This window comes from Rhipicephalus microplus, chromosome 4 (assembly GCF_043290135.1).
Source record: "Rhipicephalus microplus isolate Deutch F79 chromosome 4, USDA_Rmic, whole genome shotgun sequence".
Taxonomy (NCBI): Eukaryota; Metazoa; Arthropoda; class Arachnida; order Ixodida; family Ixodidae; genus Rhipicephalus; species Rhipicephalus microplus.
The window spans coordinates 34,336,911-34,359,374 of NC_134703.1; the positions used below are offsets into that span (position 1 = coordinate 34,336,911).

The 22,464-nt window shown below is 47.2% G+C and overlaps 2 protein-coding genes across 7 annotated transcripts in view; one reads left to right on the plus strand and one right to left on the minus strand.

Annotated features, from left to right (window-relative positions):
- The window catches only part of LOC119172579 (uncharacterized), a 116,482-nt gene that overhangs the window by 24,788 nt on the left and 69,230 nt on the right, over positions 1-22,464 (minus strand). For 4 of the 6 annotated variants that reach the window (XR_012894864.1, XM_075892518.1, XM_075892515.1 and 1 more), the window contains exons 7-25: positions 21,712-22,064; positions 20,448-20,656; positions 18,449-18,620; positions 14,979-15,091; positions 13,305-13,522; positions 13,018-13,223; positions 12,095-12,370; positions 11,874-12,031; positions 10,358-10,510; positions 9,504-9,666; positions 6,056-6,243; positions 5,435-5,609; positions 4,608-4,865; positions 2,579-2,746; positions 2,262-2,486; positions 968-1,046; positions 399-634; positions 169-339; positions 1-114 (exon numbers count right to left, since the gene is read on the minus strand). Coding sequence is in view for 5 of the 6 variants with exons in the window: in XM_075892518.1 (XP_075748633.1) it covers positions 1-114; positions 169-339; positions 399-634; positions 968-1,046; positions 2,262-2,486; positions 2,579-2,746; positions 4,608-4,865; positions 5,435-5,609; positions 6,056-6,243; positions 9,504-9,666; positions 10,358-10,510; positions 11,874-12,031; positions 12,095-12,370; positions 13,018-13,223; positions 13,305-13,522; positions 14,979-15,091; positions 18,449-18,620; positions 20,448-20,656; positions 21,712-22,064 (3,635 nt within the window). In the remaining variant the exon portion in view is untranslated. The remainder of the gene's footprint in view (positions 115-168; positions 340-398; positions 635-967; positions 1,047-2,261; positions 2,487-2,578; positions 2,747-4,607; positions 4,866-5,434; positions 5,610-6,055; positions 6,244-9,503; positions 9,667-10,357; positions 10,511-11,873; positions 12,032-12,094; positions 12,371-13,017; positions 13,224-13,304; positions 13,523-14,978; positions 15,092-18,448; positions 18,621-20,447; positions 20,657-21,711; positions 22,065-22,464) is intronic. The other 2 variants (XM_075892516.1, XM_075892517.1) reach the window with 2 other exon arrangements.
- The window catches only part of LOC119171869 (acetylcholinesterase-1), an 82,027-nt gene continuing 61,930 nt past the window's right edge, over positions 2,368-22,464 (plus strand). The window contains exon 1 of the mRNA XM_037422731.2: positions 2,368-2,500. The gene's annotated coding sequence lies outside the window, so the exon portion shown is untranslated. The remainder of the gene's footprint in view (positions 2,501-22,464) is intronic.

Here is a 22,464-nt window from a genome sequence, read left to right on the forward strand (position 1 = left end):
CGCATTGGCTTTCATCCGAAGAGTCGCCACAGTCGTCCTTGAAGTCGCAGAATGCGCCTATGGAGACGCATTTGCCACTCGCGCACCTAAAACTGCCGTCAGGACAGGTCACTCCTGTGGAGAAACATAGTGATTAAGGCCGTGAGGGTGCGCAAGAGAGGCCCATACCGCAGTCGCTTTCGTCCGACATGTCCCGGCAGTCGTGCACTCCGTCGCAAACATTCACCACCGAGATGACCTCCTTGTTTCTGCACACGAAGTACTTCTCTGCAGCTACCAGCACCTCGCCCACGTATGCTTTCATGTGCCGGTACAGAGGAGGGGGTCCAGGGGCGTTGTCTGCGCGGTAAATCATCATCATGGCCAAGTTTGCGCAAAACCAAGAAGCATGAGCGTACCGGCCCTGTGGCTGCTCATCTTGCAGATGTAGGCGCTGATGGTGGTGATGGGCAGCTCCTCCATTTGGCGCCAGCTGGCAGCTGCGCGGTTCAATGTGCCCAGGGAATGCTTGCCCAGCGAGCATGGGATGTCGTGCCAGTGCGCCGTCGAGTGGCCACTGTCCACTCGCAGCATGGTGCAGTCCTCGTACGCAACCCAGTCCGGCTGCGACGACAGCCCATGGCCGGCGTACGCCCTGCTCCCCGCAAAACATTCCAAGCCAGTTGCAGCTCTCTTCTGGTCCCGTACAGAATGCACTTGTGCATTGGAGCTTACTTCGACGCAACTCCTTGTTCTTAGTAATTAAATACTTTGTCACGTTAGTCCCCTTTCATCTGGCAAAATGTTTTAAACAGACTTATAAGCCAATGTTGCCCTGATTGTCTCGAGAAAGTGAACATCGTATTCATGTATGTAGAGAACTCCCGTGCCATGTCACTTCACCGCAGCCAGAGTTACTAACTGTAACTCAAGTCAGAGGCAACTTTTGCTAAAGCATGCATTATGCGAACATGCAATACGGTCGTACCTAACATACCAGTCTGAATAACTCATGGGGTTACCGTCGCTCCAGCGGTAGAAACCTTCACCCGCAGCATCGGTCAGACCTGCAATCAAGGTCAGTCGAGCACTGAGTGTAATACATGTGACAAGTTCACTATACTGACTGTTCTGTGCACGCATGCACAAGTAAGGCATTGACTTGCGCAGTATGGCTGCTCCAGGTTGTGAGTTTGGATTCAGCATTTCTATGAATGTGAAACGTTTTTGCTATCACGCTCGCTGGCCTTATAGGCCTAATCCTTATAGTACACCTTATCCTTAATCCTTATGATCCCTGTAGTACGTAATCCTTATAGTACTGACTAATCCTTATAGTACACTGCATCAATGTTAAGTGCCACAATTTAGTCACTTTATGTAACTGCTGTGTACAAGTTCTGAGCAAAAGCATGCCACCAGCATGCAGAAGGAGAGCGTCAGTTCACAATCTTTAAAAGAAAACACAAACCATAACAGAAACAATATTGTGCTCTCTTGCCCATTCGCAGAAACGGAAACTCAGTCGTATCGCACCGTTTCGCGTTACTAATGGTTCGCTCTAGTTAGCAGTGATGCACCATTTAAGAAACTATAATCAACAAGAAAATAGAAAGAAAAACATGTTCCGTAAGTTTTTTTTTTCCATGACTGAACTGCATGCACGGCTGATTGGTCTCATAGCTATTATTATTATTATTATTATTATTATTATTATTATTATTATTATTATTTGATATACTTACGAAGACATACAAGAATAAATATAGAGCAAGCAGGCTGATGTTGAAATAATCGCATTGGACCTTTATAAAATTGTGCAATCTTAACTATGGGCTGTCCAGAGGGCTCGCAATGAGATGGTCGCTTGACCTGACTTTGCAATTGACCCGACTAACCGCGCTGAGCCGCCGCTCTGGGTCGACCACCTCAGGACTTATTACAATGTTTTACATCCATCCATCCAACCATCCATCAATCATACTACGCATACACATCTAAAATTGTGAGCTGTGACATTTGGAACGCAAAAGTTTTTTGTATAGGGTGAATTGGTAAAGCAAGAATGATTATGCTTTAGGGCATGCTCTGCCCATCATCCTTGTTGATTCTTCATACTTGCGCCTCGCTTGTTCAGCCGGAAAATCAACAGTGCCATGGACACTAGCAGCACTTGCACGAGCAAGATGTTTTACATGAATTCCATGTGGTTCGGTCAATGAATGCGGACCAGCATTGTCGCACAACTGACAGAGCAACTACAGTAATGCGAATGCACGCACCAATGTAGAGTGACTTTCTGTGCGCCTTCCAGATGTCGGTGAGGAAGTAGTGTATGATGGCCATCTCTCGCTCGTCCAGGATGCTGACCAGGTGACCCGAGCGTCCCTTGCCCCAGGCGGCGCACTTGGCCTCCGCCTCGTACCACTGCAGCGGGTCTGACTCCTCGTACATGTTGTAGCAGTGGTCGTTGTAGAACTTCCACTGCTGAGGGCACTCCTGCGGGTCTACCATCATGGCAGTAAGTGACCATCAAATGGCAATTGTCTTTTTTTTTTTACACTGCAGAACTCGCGTACGTAATGAGAGGTTGACTTACTGTCGAAGTACAGTTGATTCAGGTCTGCCGGCAGCTGAAAGCTGAGCGACTGGTAAGAAAGGGCAAAGCCGCGTCCCGTGCCCTTGCCTTCCGTTGAAAAGACGATAGTCAACGTGTTCCAGCTAGACACCACGTTGCGAGGGGGCATCGAGCTGTTGCAGTAGCGGCCTGCGACACAAGAACACTCAGAGATAAGTGTGCTTATATTATTCCACTGCGACAAGAATAACAGCAAAGGCCGATGAATCTTGTTGTTCAATCTTATTTCATCACGTTATGCAACTAGCCTTCTTATCATAAAAAGAGACCATGCGCAAGTTGGAACATATTAATTGAACATTGAGCAGGTTGAACACATTCGCTCTTTCGCGCTTTTGCACTTGACCTGTCATTGGCAGTGCTTCCTGTCTCTCACTGGCTATCGGTTATATGGCTTTCTCATGATAGTAACTGCTCCATAAAAAATAGGAGATTCGCCTTGCTTGTGTGTTTTCTGATCTACTGTGTTGTTTTCATATCACTCAGTTTTACACTACCGTTCTCATTCAATTACACTTTTTGTGGTTCTTAGTTGATCGAGTTTGTGTGTCATAATTGATATATATGCCCCATATGCCAGTGCCACTTAAAGAAGTAGTATGCTTTGCCCTTTAGGCCAGCGGTAAGCTACCAGTGTCTTCGGAATGTCTGCCGTGCGCGCACCAGCCCTTGCATACTCATTCAGCGGCGAATTGCCATGCTCATTTAGGCCATAATAAGTTAGTTTGATTGTCCTGCTGCACTAAGTCATCAACCGCACTTTATTGATGTTTTTGTAATTCATTGATTCATTAAAGTAAACAACATGAGCGCTCATTATTAGGCAACATATAGATTAGTGAGTGAGTGTTATGTAGGGTCTTTCGAAACTAAACCTTTTGACAAGAGCTGCAATTTGAACGAGGGACATTATATCCTGTAAGATATAGCATACGAAGTTTCACAAAATCAACTATGTATAAAGCTCGGAAAGCAGAAGAGATATCTAGCACAGTGTCAGGAGTGATGGCGTAGCAAGCAAGTGACCCAATAAGTAAACCAATACACTGAAAAAATTCAACCATGCTCCGCCTGGCGGACACTGATGAAACATTGAAGCTGGTGGCGAGCAGTGGGGTTCAATGAAGTAGGTTGAATGAAGGCGGAATGAGGTGAAATGAAGTGAAGTGAAGTCAGAAGAGTGGCGGGAACATTAGGGGGCATAGTGGTGAGTTGTGGCACTAGTGGAAGGCATAGTACATCAGTGATGTTCCATACTACGCCCAAGAATTCCCATTCAGGGACATGACAATTTCCTATTTCGGAGATTTTTCCCAGTAAATGTTGATGAAATTTCCAGCAATATTGTCTGCACAACAGTGTTAAGTTCTGCCCCCATCCATGCACACACATACACGTGTCTTACGTACTGGCGACTTTTGAAATCATGACAAGCCCCTCTACTGCCGCACAGCAAAAGCATGACTTTATTAATTCATATATTGTTAGTACACCGCACATTGTAGGCTTCAAGTCTAACACCACTAGTGAACTAGAAATCGCTCTGCATAAATATAAGAAACAAATCTCAAAGGCCATGCTTCTGTGGTGAATGCATCAGAACCGATTACAGCAGATGAAGACGCACTGTGACTGCTAATTATCGGTCCTCACAGGAGAATTTAACCATTCCTGCAATATCACGGAGATTCCCTTTTTCACGTTGGTTCAAAATGAGAAGCGACATGCGATTCCCCGAAAAAGAAAAAAATTCCCTGCACGAAACATCACTGTGGTACATATCCGTAGTGGTATTTACCCACTTTGTGTGGGTTATTCCCGCTACAATGTACGATGGTCCCCGGGCATGAGAGCTCGACCAAGAACAGCTTCACTTTAAAAGAAATCCACTGAGCCAGCCTGCAGCTTTTAATATTCAGAAACGTTAAGAACTTAGATCGTCCGCGTTCACACACTCTCTGCAAAGCATGCCGAGCACTGCAACACTTGCCGATGAGGTTCTCCTGCTCCTCGTCCCGACCGTCGTAGAAGTCGAGGTAGTCGGAAGCACAGTGCTCGGCGCTTGGCAGGTCGAAGTCCTCGAACGTGACGTTGATGTAGTGCGACGGTGGTGCGACGATGAGCCACGCACACCGGTGGTTGTCCGCATACGGCTTGGGGTAGTCGATCGAGAAGATGTGGCCACAGTGAGCATCACACACGTGCAGCCTCGAGCAGTGGTAGTCGCCCATGCTACAGCCTGGACAGTCTGCACATTCAGTTACTTTCTGAAGCCCATTTTATGTCCACTGCAGGCATTTCACAATTTCTGTGCGAGCTGCAGGTTCTACGTTATGACATTTCAATTTTGTCACCACTAAATCAAACCCTGCGCTCTCTTCGGCTTGCTTCTCACGGTACCCCTTCCTTCACTCAAACTGACCAAGCCTACCTTACTCATTGCGTTATAACATTACTCTTTTTAAACAGGTACATTTATTCCATGAAAGGATCAGGCCACGATGGTATAATGTTCACGGTGCTTGATTGCTGACCAGAAGGTGGCGGGATCGAATTGCGGCCGCGTTTCAATGGAGGCGATTTGCCAGAGGTACGTTTGCTTAGATTTAGGAGCACACTAAAGAACCTCAGATGGTTTCGAAGTCGTCCACTTTGCTTATAATCATATCGTAGTTTTGGGACCCCAGCAACTATTCAACTATTACTACTTCGGAAACGCAAGCAATGTGCTCAGAAAGAAAACTGACATCCCTAATTTCTAATTTTCCACAGCGCAGCCAGAAAACCGTCAAGTAAAAGGAATTGCCGAGTTCGTACCAGTAAACTTGTAAGTGGCATAGAATCCGCTAAACCTGCTGAGCGAGTAGCGGAAACAGGTCTTGAGATGTATCTCCATGGGGCCATTGGAAATGATTTCTTTCGGGAAGGTCTGCCCGTTCGGCGACACAATCGAGTTTGAGCAGTTCGGGCCTGGGCACAGCAACAGCTGATCCTGTTCAACCAGAGGAAAAAGATTATTATTTATCGCCTCTAAAAACCCAAACAGATGAGACGGGTGCCTTATTCGATCGATGGCCATTTTCCTACAAACGTATCAAAATTTCACAAACTCTTCGCACAATATTATTTCATCATTGTATATCTTACGTTTGTGTGGTGGCCATCTAAAATGCACAGAATGACAACATAAGTACATGTTGTTTTCAATGAAGCAAAACAAAAAGGCACTACAAATAGGTATAGACTGTGAATGAAATAAAAGCGATATATAATATAAAGAGTGGAATATGAAATGTAGCCATGTTGTGGGCTACAAGCGGTAATGTGGCAGCACTGATTCTTTGCCGTTAAAATGCTTTTTTGTTTTCTTTTTCGTGTCATATCTGTGACTTCACTACAGCAATAATCCCTAGCATGCCAAAGTCGGCGCCAACGAACCTGGCAGTGGCCGGCGAGGGATGGCGCCTCCCTCTGAGCAAGGTCGAAGATGATGAAGCTGAGCCAGACGTGCTTTCCGCGAGGGGGCAGTATCCTCCACCAGCAGCTTTTGTCCTGGCCATAGTAGAAAGGATGGTTGGGTGACGAAATTGAACCCTCGGGCGCCTCCAGCACGGCGCCGCACTTCACTGGTGGCGAAATCCAAAAGAGGTGATATCGCAAGTGTAGGAAGGTCGCGTACTACTCGAAATTAACAGATGACAACAATTAAGACATAGGCAGGCCGATTTTCTTCTCACTTTAGTAACGTGATGTGAAGACCTCCTCCACATGCTTTTCTTTATTGACTTCCTCCTTGTTACGGCAGTCGAGATAATTCGTCGGATTGTTCGTTTCCGAATTGTTTTAGCAATAAGTTAATGCGATTATTTCTTGGCTAATTCTGTTCATTATACTATTTTAGACCTTGTTCATTCACTTTGACCTGGATTCGAGCATTCCTAACCTTGTTATGACCTGCATTATGTTCTTTACTGAGAGCATGATCACGCTACCCGAGATGACTGAAAGAAAATCCGGGCTACAAAATACTCCAAACCCCAAAGAAATATGAAAAAAAAAAACAGAAAAAACTCAATCTTTATTCGCTAGGTTCTGGGACTTGCTTGTCAGCTCTGCTGTTTACTCATGAAATTTCTGAGTTATAGTAATGACTTGAACTTTTACGCTTTTTCCTTCTTCCTTGTGGCGAAACACTGCGTGCCAACCAGCGCAGCCAGCGTGACTCGGTCACATGCTGCAACGTGCATGTGATAACGGACATTGCCACCACTTTTTCACTGGAGGCTGATGTCACCACAGGTGGCTATAAGACCTAAGCTGCCAGGCCGCTACTCAAATTGTTTCTATAACCGTTCGAGCGCAGCATTGGCAGGCTTGCCCTGCTGTTGCTACTACAATAATAAACATCGTTACGTTTTATGTTGGGATCCATCCTTCACTGACACCACATCCCACATCTGGTGACCCAAAAATCGTACTAACCACACCGCCATGGCCGAGCAAGAAGCCCTCGTCGTTCTTCGCCAACAAGTGTAACTACTTCAAGAGCTACTTCAGGCCCAACAACAGTTGCGCTTGGTCCACGCCCACCGAAGATCTGTTCTAGTAAGCACCATCACTCCTACAGCCATGGCGCACTGCATCCTCATACCACCGGAGTTTTCCAAATTCTGGGCAGGAATCCCAGCCACCTGGCTCCTCCATATGGAGGCTGCTTTCTGCCTGTGCAACATCATCTCGCAGCATGAAAGGTACGTCATCACGGTAGACATGCTTCCTCCTGCTCTGAGATGCATTGTGCCTCTTCCAGGACCCTAGAATACGACGGATTTCGAGGTTTCGTGCTAGTCCTACCTCAACCGGCAGTGCCATGTCACTCACCACCAGCCATGCGAAACGTTAGCATCGCAACTCGAGCCGTCACTACCCCTGTGCCCATCCCAGTAGCTGATTCTAACTGGCCTGCCTTGCTGACCATCGTGCCGTCTACTCTTTCCACTTCGGCGGCCACTTTTCCTACAACCGGTGCTGCTTCCACCACCACTGCCCCAGCTTTGCTGAACTTCCGCGCCATTCTTTTCATGCCTACCATAACCTCGACTGACCTACCTGCTTCTATCTCTGCCGATGCCACGTCCAGGTACAGAAGTCTTTGTCAATACAACCCCGGTATTTTTTGAAAGCACTCTTGTAACTACTGAAAACGCTCAGCCTGCCAGGATGACCACTACGGCCTTGCTTAGCGCTGCTTCCACCGAGACCCCACATCATGGTGCTACCTTGGATCCATGTGCTGGGCCTTTCACTCTCCTAGTTACTTCACCGGAAGTGTCTACCACTGGCCTTCCAAACCAAGAGCAGTCAAAAGCAGCCACAGCTTCTATCAGCGCCCCTTCAACAGTTCCCATTGAGCCTCATGCACAGACATCGACTCCCTCTACACCCGAAGCCACTTCTACTGCTTCGCTTCCAGTGACCAGGGATACCCCTTCGTTGCAATTCACCAAGACCACCATTACTCCGACTGTGGCAACCACTTCTGCCCGGACGTCTACAGTAGTTTCGATTGCTCCCCTTGAAAAGAGAATTCCACCGGTGATGACTACGGCAGCAGATGTCCTTGCCCCAGTGCCACTGTCCGCGGCAAAGGTTCTGGCCACGTTGCTTTCCACGACCCTGGCTCCTACTATGTCACAGCTTGCAAAGTTTCCATTCTCTGGTGTTCACTTTGTCCACCCTCGGCACCACTCGCAACCTCAACCTCCAGAAGAAAGTCCAGCACCCTTTGGCCAATCCTTCCACAGCCGTCATGTCGCAGCCCGGTACTTTCACGACACGCTCTGGGCGTCCGGTACGACTTCAAGACTTCTACAAGCCCTGAGGGTTCTCCACTCACAGGGGGGTGATGTGGAGACGTACTGCGCACAAACCAACGCAGCCAGCGTGACTCGGCCGCATACTGCAATGGGCGTTTCATAACGGACAGCGGCACCGCTCTTTCACCGGAAGCTGACGTCACCACAGGTGGCTATAAAACCCAAGCTGCCAGGCTCACTACTCAGATTGTTTCTCTAAACATTTGAGCGCAGCATCGGCACGCTTGCCTTGCTGTTGCTGCCATGTTAATTAACATCGTTACGTTTTATGTTGGGATCCGTCCTTCACCGACACCGCATCCCACACCCTTAATAAGCCAGTGCACTGCCAGATTCATAGCTGATCACCTGTGTTGCGTCGTGCCTGAACACTGGGGAACAAAGGACAGGAGGATCTCAAAAGATTGTTCTCATCTGATTTAATCAAAGTACACCATTCTCCGTACTTATTTTTCGCTTACATTCCTTACAGAGCAGAGAGTAACAAAGGGCACCCAGGGACTGTGCACAATGAGGAGCGACAACAATGGGATGCATGAGAGCCCCGTCACCATTCCGGACATTAGAGACAACGATCTCCACGCAAGTGTCAGTGCGACGCGACATGACCGAGAAATATAAGTGCCAGTTGAGTACATCCAGGCAAAATAATTATTGCTCAATTCGCCAATCTTGATTGATGCTCATGCACAACCAGTCGAAATGTGAAGTGTGAGCTTTATTTATTGATTGTGCTTAATTGCACCATGAATGTTTTGTAGATGAGAAACCAGTGAGCAAGCTCTTATATAGTTACATATAGTTTGTAGCTGTTGAGGTATTGCTCAGTGTGGCTTCAGATTTTGTCATTCTTTGTATATGAGACCAAGATGACTAATTTCCAGTCCACTAAGTTGAAGTTTCCGCGTCGTGTATTCCATCTAAAGATATGAGAAAGACAGCTTGTGGAGGACTTCGTGCCCCTTATTTTAGATGTACAAAAGCGCACGAACAAGGAAGCGATTGCTTACCGTGGGATCGGCATCCAACGAGCTCGAGGCGCAAGCAGGGCGCCCTCTTCCACAGCAGCACCTGCAACTTGACATAACGGGTGACCACGCTGCGCAGCAGGTTGTAGCGCACTGCCTCATCCGCATTGAAAGTCGACAGCTCACACTGATGACACTCGTACACCTGCGCGTGACGGACGCATGCAGTGGCATCTTTCAAGGGGAAAGCCTTATATGTCTCGCGTGTCAAGAGACCTTGGGATATTTTGCGAGACTGCACAATGCTTTGCGGGATCAGCTAGGGCACTGCGAGATTTGACGATACCTGGCAATACATAGTGAGACCCGGACACAGTTTCGCATGATGTTATCAGTGATGTAATAGGACAAAGCAATGTCATCACTGACATCACAGATCGCTGAAATTTGTGACGTCATAATCATGATGGTGACAGTGTCACATGGCAGTGTCGATTTGTGAATAGTGCAGCAACAGGTAAAATGCAGAAATCTTCACGGCTCAATTGATTGAGAACGTTGAAGTGAATTTTTAACACGAAAGTGTTTTACGCCGGGGTCCACCAAGATTTTAATAATGCTATTCCGTTAAGTGGTCATTCAATGATCATTCTGTGATTCGTATGTCGTGAGAAAAACATTGGGGGGGGGGGGGCACGGGCCTGGTGAGGCACCTTCTCGCTGCGCCACTGTGCGGAACTGAGGAGTAATCATATCGCAGAGAAAGGCAATCGCCGGTGCCTTCGTTTTATCGCATTTAGGATGTTCGCCACCGAAATTATTTTTTCTATTCTCTCACTGACTCACTCACTCACTTCACTGCGAGTGATAGGGAGAGCTGCTGTGGAGCTGCTGACCTTTCTGTGGCCCACGGGCTGCTCTTCGGAAGTCCAGTAAATGCTGTCGTTACTGAAGGTCAGCTGGAATGCCGTGATGTAGCCGCTCTTGACAGGCGTGTTCATGCCTTGCAGTATGACACCTGTGATATGCGTGTGGTTCTGCAGGTCGATCTGCCGGGGAATAAAGATCGAGTTAGGAGCCCCACACTATGCATGCTAAATACAGGCCATCCTGTCGTGCGCCCTAAATAGTAAAACACCATTTCCAAGAATCATGAACATCAGTGCATCTGTGTACTGTGCAGAATAGCCAACTTGAGGAACCAAGTTTATATTTAACTAAGTTGCATTTCATAACATTTATAGGTAGTAACCATGGAGCCGAACCATGAGATTAAAATAACTTGAAGAATAAGGATGCGGCGGATTACATTAGGCAAGCATTCTGAAATCATAGATGGTAATTTACCAGTAACCCTCAAGGGGAAGGTATACAACAGCTACATCTTGCCGATACTTACCTATAGAGCAGAAACCGGGAGGCTCACAAAGAGGGTTCAGCTCAAATTGAGGACGACGCAGCGAGCAATGGAAAAAAAATTAACTTGAAGAGACAGGAAAAGAGCAGAGTGGGTCAGGGGACAAACCGGGGTTAAAAATATGATATTTGAAATCAAGAATAAGAAATGGACATGGGCTGGGCACGTAGCATGAAGGCAGAATAGCCACTGGTCATTAATGATAACTGACTGGATTCCCAGAGAAGGCAAATGCATGAAGGAGAGAGAAAGTTGGTTGGGTCAATGAGATTAGAAAGTTCGCAGGTATAACAGGTATAACATGACAGCAGAAAGCACAAGACCGGGTTGACTGACAGATCATAGAAGAGGCCTCTGCCTTGCAGTGAGTGTAGTCAGGCTGATTATTATAATGATGACACTTCATTGCACTTCATATATGCCACTTGAAAAAAAAAAAAAATTGGTCATGTGAAACTCGTAAAGACGAGGTGAACACCGAAATCTCACATTTGAAACTGAGGTTGAGGGGAACGCCGCAAATACGTCAGTCACTTTTTAGTCATTAGCTGCTTCCTTTCATGCACACCAGCATATCCTTCAAGCTCATTTCGCATTATAATGCGACCATCCACGGTGATAGTTGAATTTAATGAGAATGTCATAAAAACAGTGCTTATGCATAAATGCACTGTTCCTGTTATAATTTGACGTAAGGCTTTGAGAAAAATATCGACACTGACGTTCGAACACGTAGCGACCGCATAGGGTACCTCAGGAAAAAAATATGCTTGAGGTAAGTCCCATCTCTGGGCGCACCCGACCAAAGCTTTATTAATGGGAATAGGTGAACAAATAATGCTAATACCATTTAGCAAAGTTCATTTCTTGTGAAGCCGCGGGCTGCTAGCGAAGGGTCCGCGGGTAGCGTGTTTGAGACCCGTGCTTTAAACGAATGCGTGCAAGGTACCGCCTTTGATGGAGTATCTTTGCTTACAGCATATGCATGGACGTACCTGTATGTACTTCTGGTTGTCAGTGAGGGATGCGCACCATCCGTACTCGGCATTGAGGCGTGCGTTGGTGAAATGGTAGATGTCGTCGAGTGACGATGCGTGCAGCTGCGTGTCGAAGATCTCCTCCGAGGCCATGCCCAAGGGCTGTCCGCACGACTCTGCAATGGCAAGTGGTTGACGGTAAAAATTGCCAACCGTCGCTGATGACGATCACCATTCACCTTTTGCGAACACCTTGAATTCGCAGAAGCGCAGCGTGTCGTGTCGGCCGAATATCTGCACCGTCACGTACTGGCCCAGCACCGGCTGGCTGCAGTTGAGGCGCAGCACACGGAACGATGGCTCTGTGACCGGGTACACTGCGCACGTATATGCGTGCAAGAAATCTTCCTCAATGGCATGCGGGATGCCATAGTTCTTCTCGTCGTAGTGCCGGTCGAAAGTAGACACCAGGCCCGTGTTGTCCACCATCACGCGAAACCCGCGAAGGCTCGCAGCTGCATCACATTACTCCAATGTGACTTCACCAAAAGATGGTCACGTTCAGGAAAAATACCTGATGACTGTTTGCAGGAGTGAAACGCTATTTTGCCGTTATATACCTTCATTTATCGACATCATTGTGAGGCAATGTGCATTGATGGCAAAATCATTCCTGAGTGGTAATAAATATACATTATCAATGGGTTTCCAAATTTTTACAATGCCACCCAATTACATTGAAAATTACAGCTGCCCAAAAGTAATGACATTACTATTACTGTTGAATGCTAACGAAGTTAGCTCAAGTTTGTCATTGATGCACTTAGTTATGGGCACTTACAGCTCATATGCACTGAAATAGAGAGGACTTTGCTTGGCGCTTGATCTTTGGCACTCATACCAATATCTCTCCGTTTTTCTCCCTCTCATTTTAGGTGAATTGTTATGTGCTAAATGACATGTTATAATTTAGTTGAAAGTAATTGGGTAGTCAACCAGTAGTTTTCCTATAACTGCTCACTTGAAATAATTTGTTAGTATTATAGCAAGAAGTGATTTAATTACAGCAATTTCATTAATGTGAAGTGTGGCATCATGTAAGGCACCCACTGAAGCAGAACATTATTCACTGCAGAGGGAAGCGAGGCATGTTTTGTCGCACCTACGTCGTAGTAGCAGTAGTAGAGCACGAGGCCTCGGTCAAACATGGTTGAGTCAAGTCTCGGGTGTGGCTCCCTGAACTTGGGCACGCCGCCGTGCAAGTCGGCCTCAGCGGTCATCCGGGCACCAAGCTCGTCTTCCATGAAGTGGAACCACTGTTCGAATACCGACATGCCCTGCACTTGCTGGCACGCGCCGGCGTCGTACCTGCGACACGTCACACCTGGTTACAGCCTATCAGAAGATCCACCCGAGCACAAAACAACTGACGAACAGAAAGTGACGCACTGCAGGAGGTAGAAGGGCAGACCAGTGGGTAAGCGTATGGCGGCGTCCACGCTTCCGTCACTGCGACAGCAGAAGTGCAGAGTGGTATTGTGCGCCGTGTAGCGGCCACGTGGGAGGGCGCCCTCGGCACGGTTCAGCGCTTTCAGGTCTGCAGGCGGCCGGTCTATCCACGTGACGTAACCACCAGCCAGGAAGCCGTCGGGGCAGGCGTCACCCACCTGCGAATGATGTGTCACATTGTACTGAAAAGGGTGCATCACTTCGACAAGAGGTCTTGCATTCTTCGAGGTCACAAAAGAGTTGCTGCCTTGAAGAAGACGAGAACGTTTTTTAAAGTGACTTGCCGTGTTCAAAGATTTTCCATCTCTTCAAAGCTTCAACTTCACCTGATATTGCATTTATGTGCATTTTTTAAATGTATGGCAGCGCATGTGAAATTAGCAATGAGTGTAATGGAATGCAATGAATCTTTGGTTGAGGTTGATAAGAGTGCGACTACAATGTGGTAGTATTTTACTTAGGGTTCCGTTTTTCTTAAAGCGTAAGGGCATGCAGAAACGCCGATGTGACGGAGTTAAGTAGTTTGTTGTTTAATAGGTGTATGCATTAATTGTAATATCTAAAATTAATGACACGTGCAAGTGCATCTGAGCAGTACAGATGCATTTCCCGAGTTGCACAAGATCCGTGGCAAGGCATAAAAGCAATGACTGCTATTTTAGGAACACAAGTTATACAGAGAAATGTGTATGAGAACTTGAGCGCTAACAGTTTATTACCTGGCACACTCAGAACTAGCAGATGATGACATCTGTAGAATGCAGCTAGCGTATACATGGTGGATGTTTCTTATGCACATCTTTCTAATCTTGTTATAATCATCGTCATTATCCTGCCCTGGTGCACTGTGCCTGATCTGTTCTACTGAGACGTCGTACGTTGTAGAGGTTGGTCCTCGGTTCGCTACTCCCGGGCTCTTCCTCCAGAAGATTCGCTCATGTCACTGTCGGTACCAGCTTCCCGAAAACAGCACGAGTAGGTGCTGCTGTCCTAATCAGGGCTACCTCCATCTCTTCGCTGGTCTACGTGGCGAATGTCTGGCTGGACGATTATGATGGCATCGGTTGTTCTAATTAATGGGACGATGCCTACAAGTTATCCCAAGTCTCCTCCTCACTCCTTGTTGGTCACCATCTCACAGGTGCACGAACCATCAAATCCCCAGCTGGGCTATGTTCAAAAAGCAGCTTCGCCAAGTATATCTGGCACACCGAACATTCGTTCTTCTCTCGGAAATAAAACCCTCGAGGCTCGCAAATGACATCTCGACGAGTCGTACACATCTTACATTGAGGATGTTCTTGCACTCTGCCGACGTGTCAGTGCATTGATGTCGGAGTCGGACGCCACATTAACGAGGGTATTGCAATTTATCCATTGAATGCTTCTGCCATAAAAATGAATAATAAAATTTTTACATTTTGTACGTGTTTCCACTTTCGTCAAATAAAATTGTGACGATGCCCGTGTGCTGTAATACTGTTGTTTCTATAGTCCTCCCGCATGTAAAGCCAATCAATTTTGTTTCACTAATCGGTACCGCTGCCTCAAGCGAGCGGTTCTATTTGTCGTGTCTCAAGCGCGTAGTGACCTGTGTTTCTTGGACTATCTCACCTGCAGAATGCAGTAGTTTCCCGGTGGCCAGGAGGTGGCATTGCTGCTGGGAGGTGCGTCCTCTTTCTTGACACAAAAACACTGCTTCACGCCACCATCCTCCTGCAAGCCTCCTGCGAGTAAGCACACAAAAGCGACGCACCAGGATTTGAAAGGGACACTAGAGAGGGAGAAATGGCAGCTTCGAAACAGAAGTGCCGAGCCTCAAGAAAGTGCAGAGCTGGGCAACCTTCTTTGTTTCTCTTTGGTTCTTTTTCTTTCCTTCTCTCCTTCCTTTTTTTTCTGATTTTCTGTTTTTGTTCTATACTTTTTCTCTCCTAATTTCTTTATATCTTTCTCTATCTTTATCTATTTCTTTCTCTTTCTTGCTCTTTCTATTTTCTTCCTATCTTTTCGATTTCTCTCTTCTGGTCCACACTTTTTCCTTTTTTTATTCTTTTACACTTGGTTTTGCCTGCATTGCTCCAAGATCACGTATTTGTTTTTTTTTGCTGCTGTTGATAAGTGATCATCATCAACGCACTCGAAGAACAAGATTGGGAAGATTTCTCCTTGGTGCGAGCGCGCACTCAACATGCTACATGTGGAGTGTTACACCAGGCGACAGCAACAGCACACGACAGCATACAATGTATAGCTTGGCCCCCTAAAGTGCTCCGCCTTTAAAGACTATTTTTTTTTCGTGCTAGTAAATTTCGTCCCTGTTACAATACCAGAAGCATAACTCTTGCAGCAAGAAGACGCTTGGTAAGCCAGCAAACGAGCGAAAAGAAAATCCAGGAGGCGAAGACACCTAGAACTTCCCGCAACAACTCTCTCTGTGACCTCATAAACTTTGACGACATCAATGAGCTTCTACGTATTTCTTACTAGATACAAATGAAGTACATCGTCCTCTTGAAAAGGGAGGGGGGTATGGATTTAGCGTACCTTGTTTCACAAAATTTTCTTGAATGCTGCAAAAAAAAAAAAATTAACATCCGTGAAGACATGCTGATATCTATGTGCAAGACTTTTGGCAAGAAATTTAATAATGAAACTCAACCCTAATTTTATGTCATATTAGTGAACATACGATAACAAAATTAGCTACAGTATAAATTGCAAACCCTAATTTGTCAGTGTAGATTGATCCACTGGTTCCCATTACTGTCACTTTGATCACTGGTGCCTTGGAGACTACTATGCCCCGCCGTGGTGGTCTAGAGGCTAAGGTACTCGGCTGCTGACCCGCAGGTCACGGGATCGAATCCTGGCTGTGGCGGCTGCATTTTTTATAGAGGCAAAAATGCTGTAGGCCCGTGTGTTCAGATTTGGGTGCACATTAAAGAACTCCAGGTGGTCGAAACTTCCAGAGCCCTCCACTACGGCGGCTCTCATAATCATACGGTAATTTTGGGATGTTAAACTCCACCTATCTACCTTTTGGAGACTGCTAAGGACACCTTTGCAACTTGTGCCTGTGAGCATCTTCTCACATCGCACGAGCCTATTCGTTTAAAAAACTGAAGTCCAACACAATAATACAAGTCAGTTCTGCGGGACATGCTATGCCCATGTGCTTCGTGTCGTACAGCACTCTGTCCTCGCAGAGCCAGTTGCGGTGTTCTTGGTCAGCTCAGTCGGTACAGCGGTCACCCCGATCAGAACGAATTTTACTTCACCTTGCAAGAGCTTTCTTTCGGAGAAATCTATTGAAACATCATTTCATCTTTGTGCTATAAAACATTATCATCATCATTTCCAGCCCTTAATTTACTGCAGGACGAAAACCTCTCCGAGTGATCTTCAGTTTACTATGTCCTGCGCAAGTTGATTATATTTTATCCCTGCGAACCTCTTAATTTTGTCACTCCATATTTCTGTGCCTTCTTCGACCACGTTTCCCATCCCTTGGTAACCATTCTGTAGCTCTTATCATCTATCGGTTGTCTGCACTGCGCATTACATGGCCAGTCCAGGTCCATTTCGTTAGCTTTAAGTTCGCTAGGATATCGGCAATCTTTACTTGTTCCCTGACCCCTTCTACCAACCTGCCGTCTCTCAGTGTTACTCTTATCATAATACATTTCATAACGCATTGCTTAGTCCTTAAGTTTTTCTCTAGTTTTGTTATCCTTCACGTTTCAGTATTATTTGTATAATTTTCACTAATAAGAACTGGTTTCCTGATATTATTTGTGAGTGCCTGGATAAAGTGTGAAACACTTTATGAGGCTAGGTTGTCGGATGCCTTCGAATGCCATCGGATGCTGTCTGTCATGTGCTGTAGTATGCGGTCGTCGTCCCTTGGCGTAATGCTCTATATGTAGTCACACGCTTAGGCTAAGGGCTTCTTCTTATTCTGCACGCTCCTTGATGATGATCACTTATCATCATCAGCAAAAAAAAAAAAACCTAGTGTGCTTGGCGTAACACAAGCAAAACCAGGTATACAAAAAAAAACTAAGTAAACAAGCGTAAATTATAGGCTTGTGCGAATAGTCGAATGCTTCGAATATACGAACGAATAGTAGAGCATTCGAATTAGGTTCGATTCGAATTCAAGCTATTGAAAATTTCGAAGTATTCGCAGCTAACGAATAGATGTATATTAGTCCACATGTAACGGCCTGTAAAAGTAGCTTCACTGTAGTGTTAAATGTTAAACCGTGAAAGCACCCATCCAGGAGAAACCCGCTTTGCCGCGAAACCCCCTTCAAATTTAAAGGGGTACTGCAACACTTTTTAAGCATGGTCAGAAAACGCTCCCGATCGGAAGTCGAGGCTACCGAGAACACACGGGCCAAATACTATAGCGCAGCACGCGTGCTAAAATTCACAATAAATTTTCAAAGCCAGCTGAAAATTGCTCTATTTTCTCGCCAAATGACACCCCAAGCTCACTCGTCACAGCCATTGGCTGATTTGAACACGGCGCGCTCGGTCGTCACCGGGGCCGCCGCAAGAGGCCGCGACTTGTCCACGCGCGCGCGCGATTACACTGAGAAAGCCGCGTATTCGAACAAAAAAATGGGGGTGGGGTTCAAGGTCACGAGGTGCGCGTGACGTATTTCTTCCGCCGTGCCCATCCCTCACTACTTGGCTTCCAGCGCCTTTCTCTGGACGAGAAGAGAATGCAATTGCAGCGTGCGGCAAATCTTTGCAGCTCCGTCTGTACTAGATGAATTCTAAAAAAAAATTGCGGTGGTGAATTCATGAGGCTACCTGAAAAAGCATTTCAGGTCCCCTTTAAATGAACATATAATTGCCCTCAAATCAATTCATCATTTTATTAAGCTAGAAAGCTTGTTATGGCGGTTTAGAGGAAGTCGAAACAACTATGAGTGGTAGCAGGATTTGACTTTTGGTAGGATGCGAGTCAAAGCCTGCAGAATAAGTAACATTATAATATTTATTATGCTGAGAGCATAATAGCTATCACGATAATAATTAGAAAAGCTTGTAGTCTATAATACACATGCGTTTACCTTGAAGTTTTATGCCGTCGCTCCAATGGCGGATCTTGTCGTCCTCGACGACGTCGTAGAAGATGTCGTGGAAGCGGCAGCCCGTGTGCCACACGAAGCCCGACGCCGATGGACAGCCGGACACGGGCATGGGCAGCGCGTACGACCCACTAGGCCATGATGTCACGTCCTGCTGAAGTGGGATACGGTAAGAGCTCACCGACAATCTTGATAATGCCCAACACGAATTCAGAGCGCGGCTGTTGTTTAAGTGCCGCGAATTTACGAGAGGTTGATGCGTGACTGTCTCGCAAGCAAGAACGAACGGACGGACGCGTGGATCAATGGGAGCACGGACGAACGGACGAAAGCATGCGCGGACAGACAGAAGGACGGGCGAACAGACGGACGGTTGGACAGACGGATGGACCGACGGACGCTTCGCCCCACTCATCATCATTCGCTCCGTGGATATGCTGTGAAAACGTCGCTGAAAACCACTAACGCCATCTAGTTATATTGGAGGAGGAGGAATAAACTTTATTATTCAGAAAGGGGAGGGGAAATAGGGGGAAACTAAGTTTGATGGGGGCTAAGTTGGGGCCCAGGGGGATTCCCAAGGACATGTACACACACCGCCATTTATTAAGCAAGTCATAAACTGAAGGTGGCTACCATGGCCACCTGGACTGAGCGCGCGCACCGCACCGCCGCTCGATCCAGGCGGCCGTGTGGCTACATACTACGTATGGAGGAGGGAACGACCCGCGGTCTAAGGAGCTTCAAGTCTTTAACATCTGAAGAGAAAAAAAGGTAACAACGGACCAAGGAAACAACGAGGACAAGCGCTGTTCTCTTAGTCCGTTGTTACCTTTTTTGCGCTTCAGCTGTTAAAGATATTGAATACCAACTATAGCCCGCTCCCGCACCTTGCTAAGGAGCTTCGCCGTTCGCCCCTAAAAAATATTACGCCAAAGCCCCTGCTGTATTTCCACATATGGTGCCGTGGACGCCCTCGCTGCACAACTTAGTGATGAAGTCATCAGCGACCACACGACAGCGCACATTACTGTGGCGCCGCGAAACCTGTCATCTCGCCACCATGACTAACCATGACCTCCGAGATTGCGCGCTGGCAGGCTTTCCTCCGGCCGCCCCTATCGCATGGAAGGAGCGTCATTCCAGAGGCCGGTGTTCTCTGGAGACACTTCATCCTTACAAGGCAACATCTAGACGCCTTTATGCAGATCTGTCTATCCATCCGTCCGTCTGTCCGTCCATCCATCCATCCATCCATCCATCCATCCATCCATCCATCCATCCATCCATCCATCCATCCATCCATCCATCCATCCATCCATCCATCCACCCACCCACCCACCCACTTACTCACCCAACCTCCCGAGAAATCATGACTGGGCTAGATTAGAGACACGATACGTGTCGCGTTTCCTTCTAGCCTGGCCGTGGTGCGGCTTTTTTGCTATCAACTCTTTCAGATGCCGCGGGATGGTGACCTTAGTCCAAGTTCCGCATCAAATCAACGACGCTTTCATAGCTGTCGCATCGCTCTCTCTCTCGCCGTGCGAATGGAAAGGCCCGAGCAACAACTCATTGCCGGAGCTAATGACGGAGGCCGGGGCGCGACATTCACCCGTCGATGTCGGTGCCCTTCTCTAGCGCTTATTCCACCAGTTTAATACACTATACGCTATCGAACCTGAAGCAGTAGCAGTGCATGTGGAAGCTGCTCTACTCTGGCGAGAAGGCATCACACTTTAAATACGATGCGAAAGACAAAGCACGTAACATATATCTGTCACCAAACCGAACCACCGCCGCTGACCCCCATTTTGCCGATTACCGTTGCGCTGAAACTACCTAAGCGCTACCGGTCAGGAATCGTTAGTGTCGTGATGCAATACTTTACTTCACCGCTCCCAGGTGGCGACACTGCTGAGGGCGCGGTTACTGAACAGAGTCGATGTTTCGATGGCTTCTGACAGCGAAGGTTCCTTACCGACGTGTCCGCCACGTTGTGTATTTCGACGGCATACACCAAGTGCTCTTTCTGCAGGTTCACTTGCCACCAGGGGTCTTTGATGAACTCCGTGGAGGCGCAGGATGATGGATCCTCGTCGACCGCTAGCTGCGCCTCGTAGTGCTCGTAGGTGGTGTTCTGTTGCGCCGGTTTGCCTTGCGCTACGTTGGTCAGCCGAGACGGGTGGCCTGCAATCAGACAGTGCACTCAAGACCAGCGTTTTCATGTCGATGCTCCGTTTCAGAAGCCCTGCTGGGAGGTAGAACTCGACTAAAAGTTCTTTTACACTATTTATGAGAACTTGAGAGTGTTAGTCAGCGCCGCTGGTAGCCATGATGGCGAGTGTGAAACACTCTTCTTCTGCCTTGGCCACAGAACACCTACCTGGCGTCGCGGACAATCTTAGGACTCTGCTCTTAGCCAGGCCCCGTTTGAAGTGTTATATATAATAGCCAGCATTATACGGGACACTACACTCTTATTAAGAGTGTAGTGTCCCGCGCTACACTCTTATTAAGAGTGTAGCGCGTAGTGTTATTGCGAGCTGGCTACTCTGGCAGCGCTAACACTCCTATACTTAAATGCATACACATACCCAATAATGTCGACGTAGCGACGCCCGTCGCTGTAGCTCAACTGAATGGCTATTCGAAGGTCGCAAGTTCGGTTCCTGCCAGCGGCGACTTATCTTTTCGTCCACTGTTCTTTGTTCACATTTACAATACATTTGCTACTAATAACATCATTGTCTGTTAGTTCTGATTAATATCGTGTCTAGCAAACAAAAACGAGCCCTTTAATTTCGACTTATTTCTTTCTTATCCTATTCGTAACACGGATCCATGCTTCATGTAGATTGGTAATGCATCAACTTATAGAACAGTGGTGTAAATGCCCTAGTGTGAGAGGTACGCGCGCTCTCGTTCAACTGCACTGTATTTCCGTGACGGACAAAGCGTACATTTATGCAGGCTATTTCGTCCGTATAACTGAATAGGTAGAGTGCTTCGCATGCGCGAAAGAAGGAAGCAGGAAAAAGACAGGAAAGAGCAAAGTTATTTTTTTTTCGTGTGTGTGACATATAGGACATGCCCGCGAAACTAAAAGTTTTTGCAATAGGACCCTTTTTTCAGGCTGGTTGGTTCGTATCATTGAACGGGTACACTATATGCACTATCTCCCATCTTTTTTCCGCTTCCCTCCTTCATGCTTGCGCAGTATACGCCATCCGCACGAAGCGCACCTTCTTTGGGCAAAGGCCGAAACTCCCGGTAGGTGGCGTGAAATCCCCTCGAGTTTCCGATTTTGCGAAAGCGGCCGTGGAAGACGATGCTCATGACGTTGGTCTCGGAGAAGACGACGCCCTGGCGGTTCAGGTTGCAGTAGCTGCCCACCAGGCTGGTCGCGTCGCTCACGTTCTTGCCGCTGTAGATGGACACGAGCCCCCAGTCTTTGTCGCACGTGCGAGAACCGGGACTCGAGGCCACGTCGAAGTCGTTGTACTGCAGCCGCACCACGCGTCCCGGTGACACTCGGACAATCCACGTGTGCTCGTACTGACCGGTAGGCTCGTACGACACCGGCGGGTACGGATATCTGCGCGCAGTATATATATATATATGCTTCCCTCCAGCTGCACCGATTGTATATGCACTGATTCTGAGCGGCCGTTCGCCACATAATAAAACAATAATAACCGATTATTGTCAATGCCGCAATGTGCACTCCGTTTATATGCTGCTGTGTGCTGCCAACTATCATAATAATATAATAGTCGGGGGTTTAACGTCCCGAAACCAGGATACCATTATGGGAGACGCCATAGTGCAGGGCTCCAGAAAGTTCGACTAGCTGCATGGAGTTCTTTAACGTGCAACTAAATATAAGTACACCAGCCGTAAGCATTTTCGCCTTCACAGAATCCGGCCGCGACGGCTTGCATTTGACCCCGTGACCAGCAGGTCAGCTGTCGAGCACCAGGCCACCGTAGAGGATA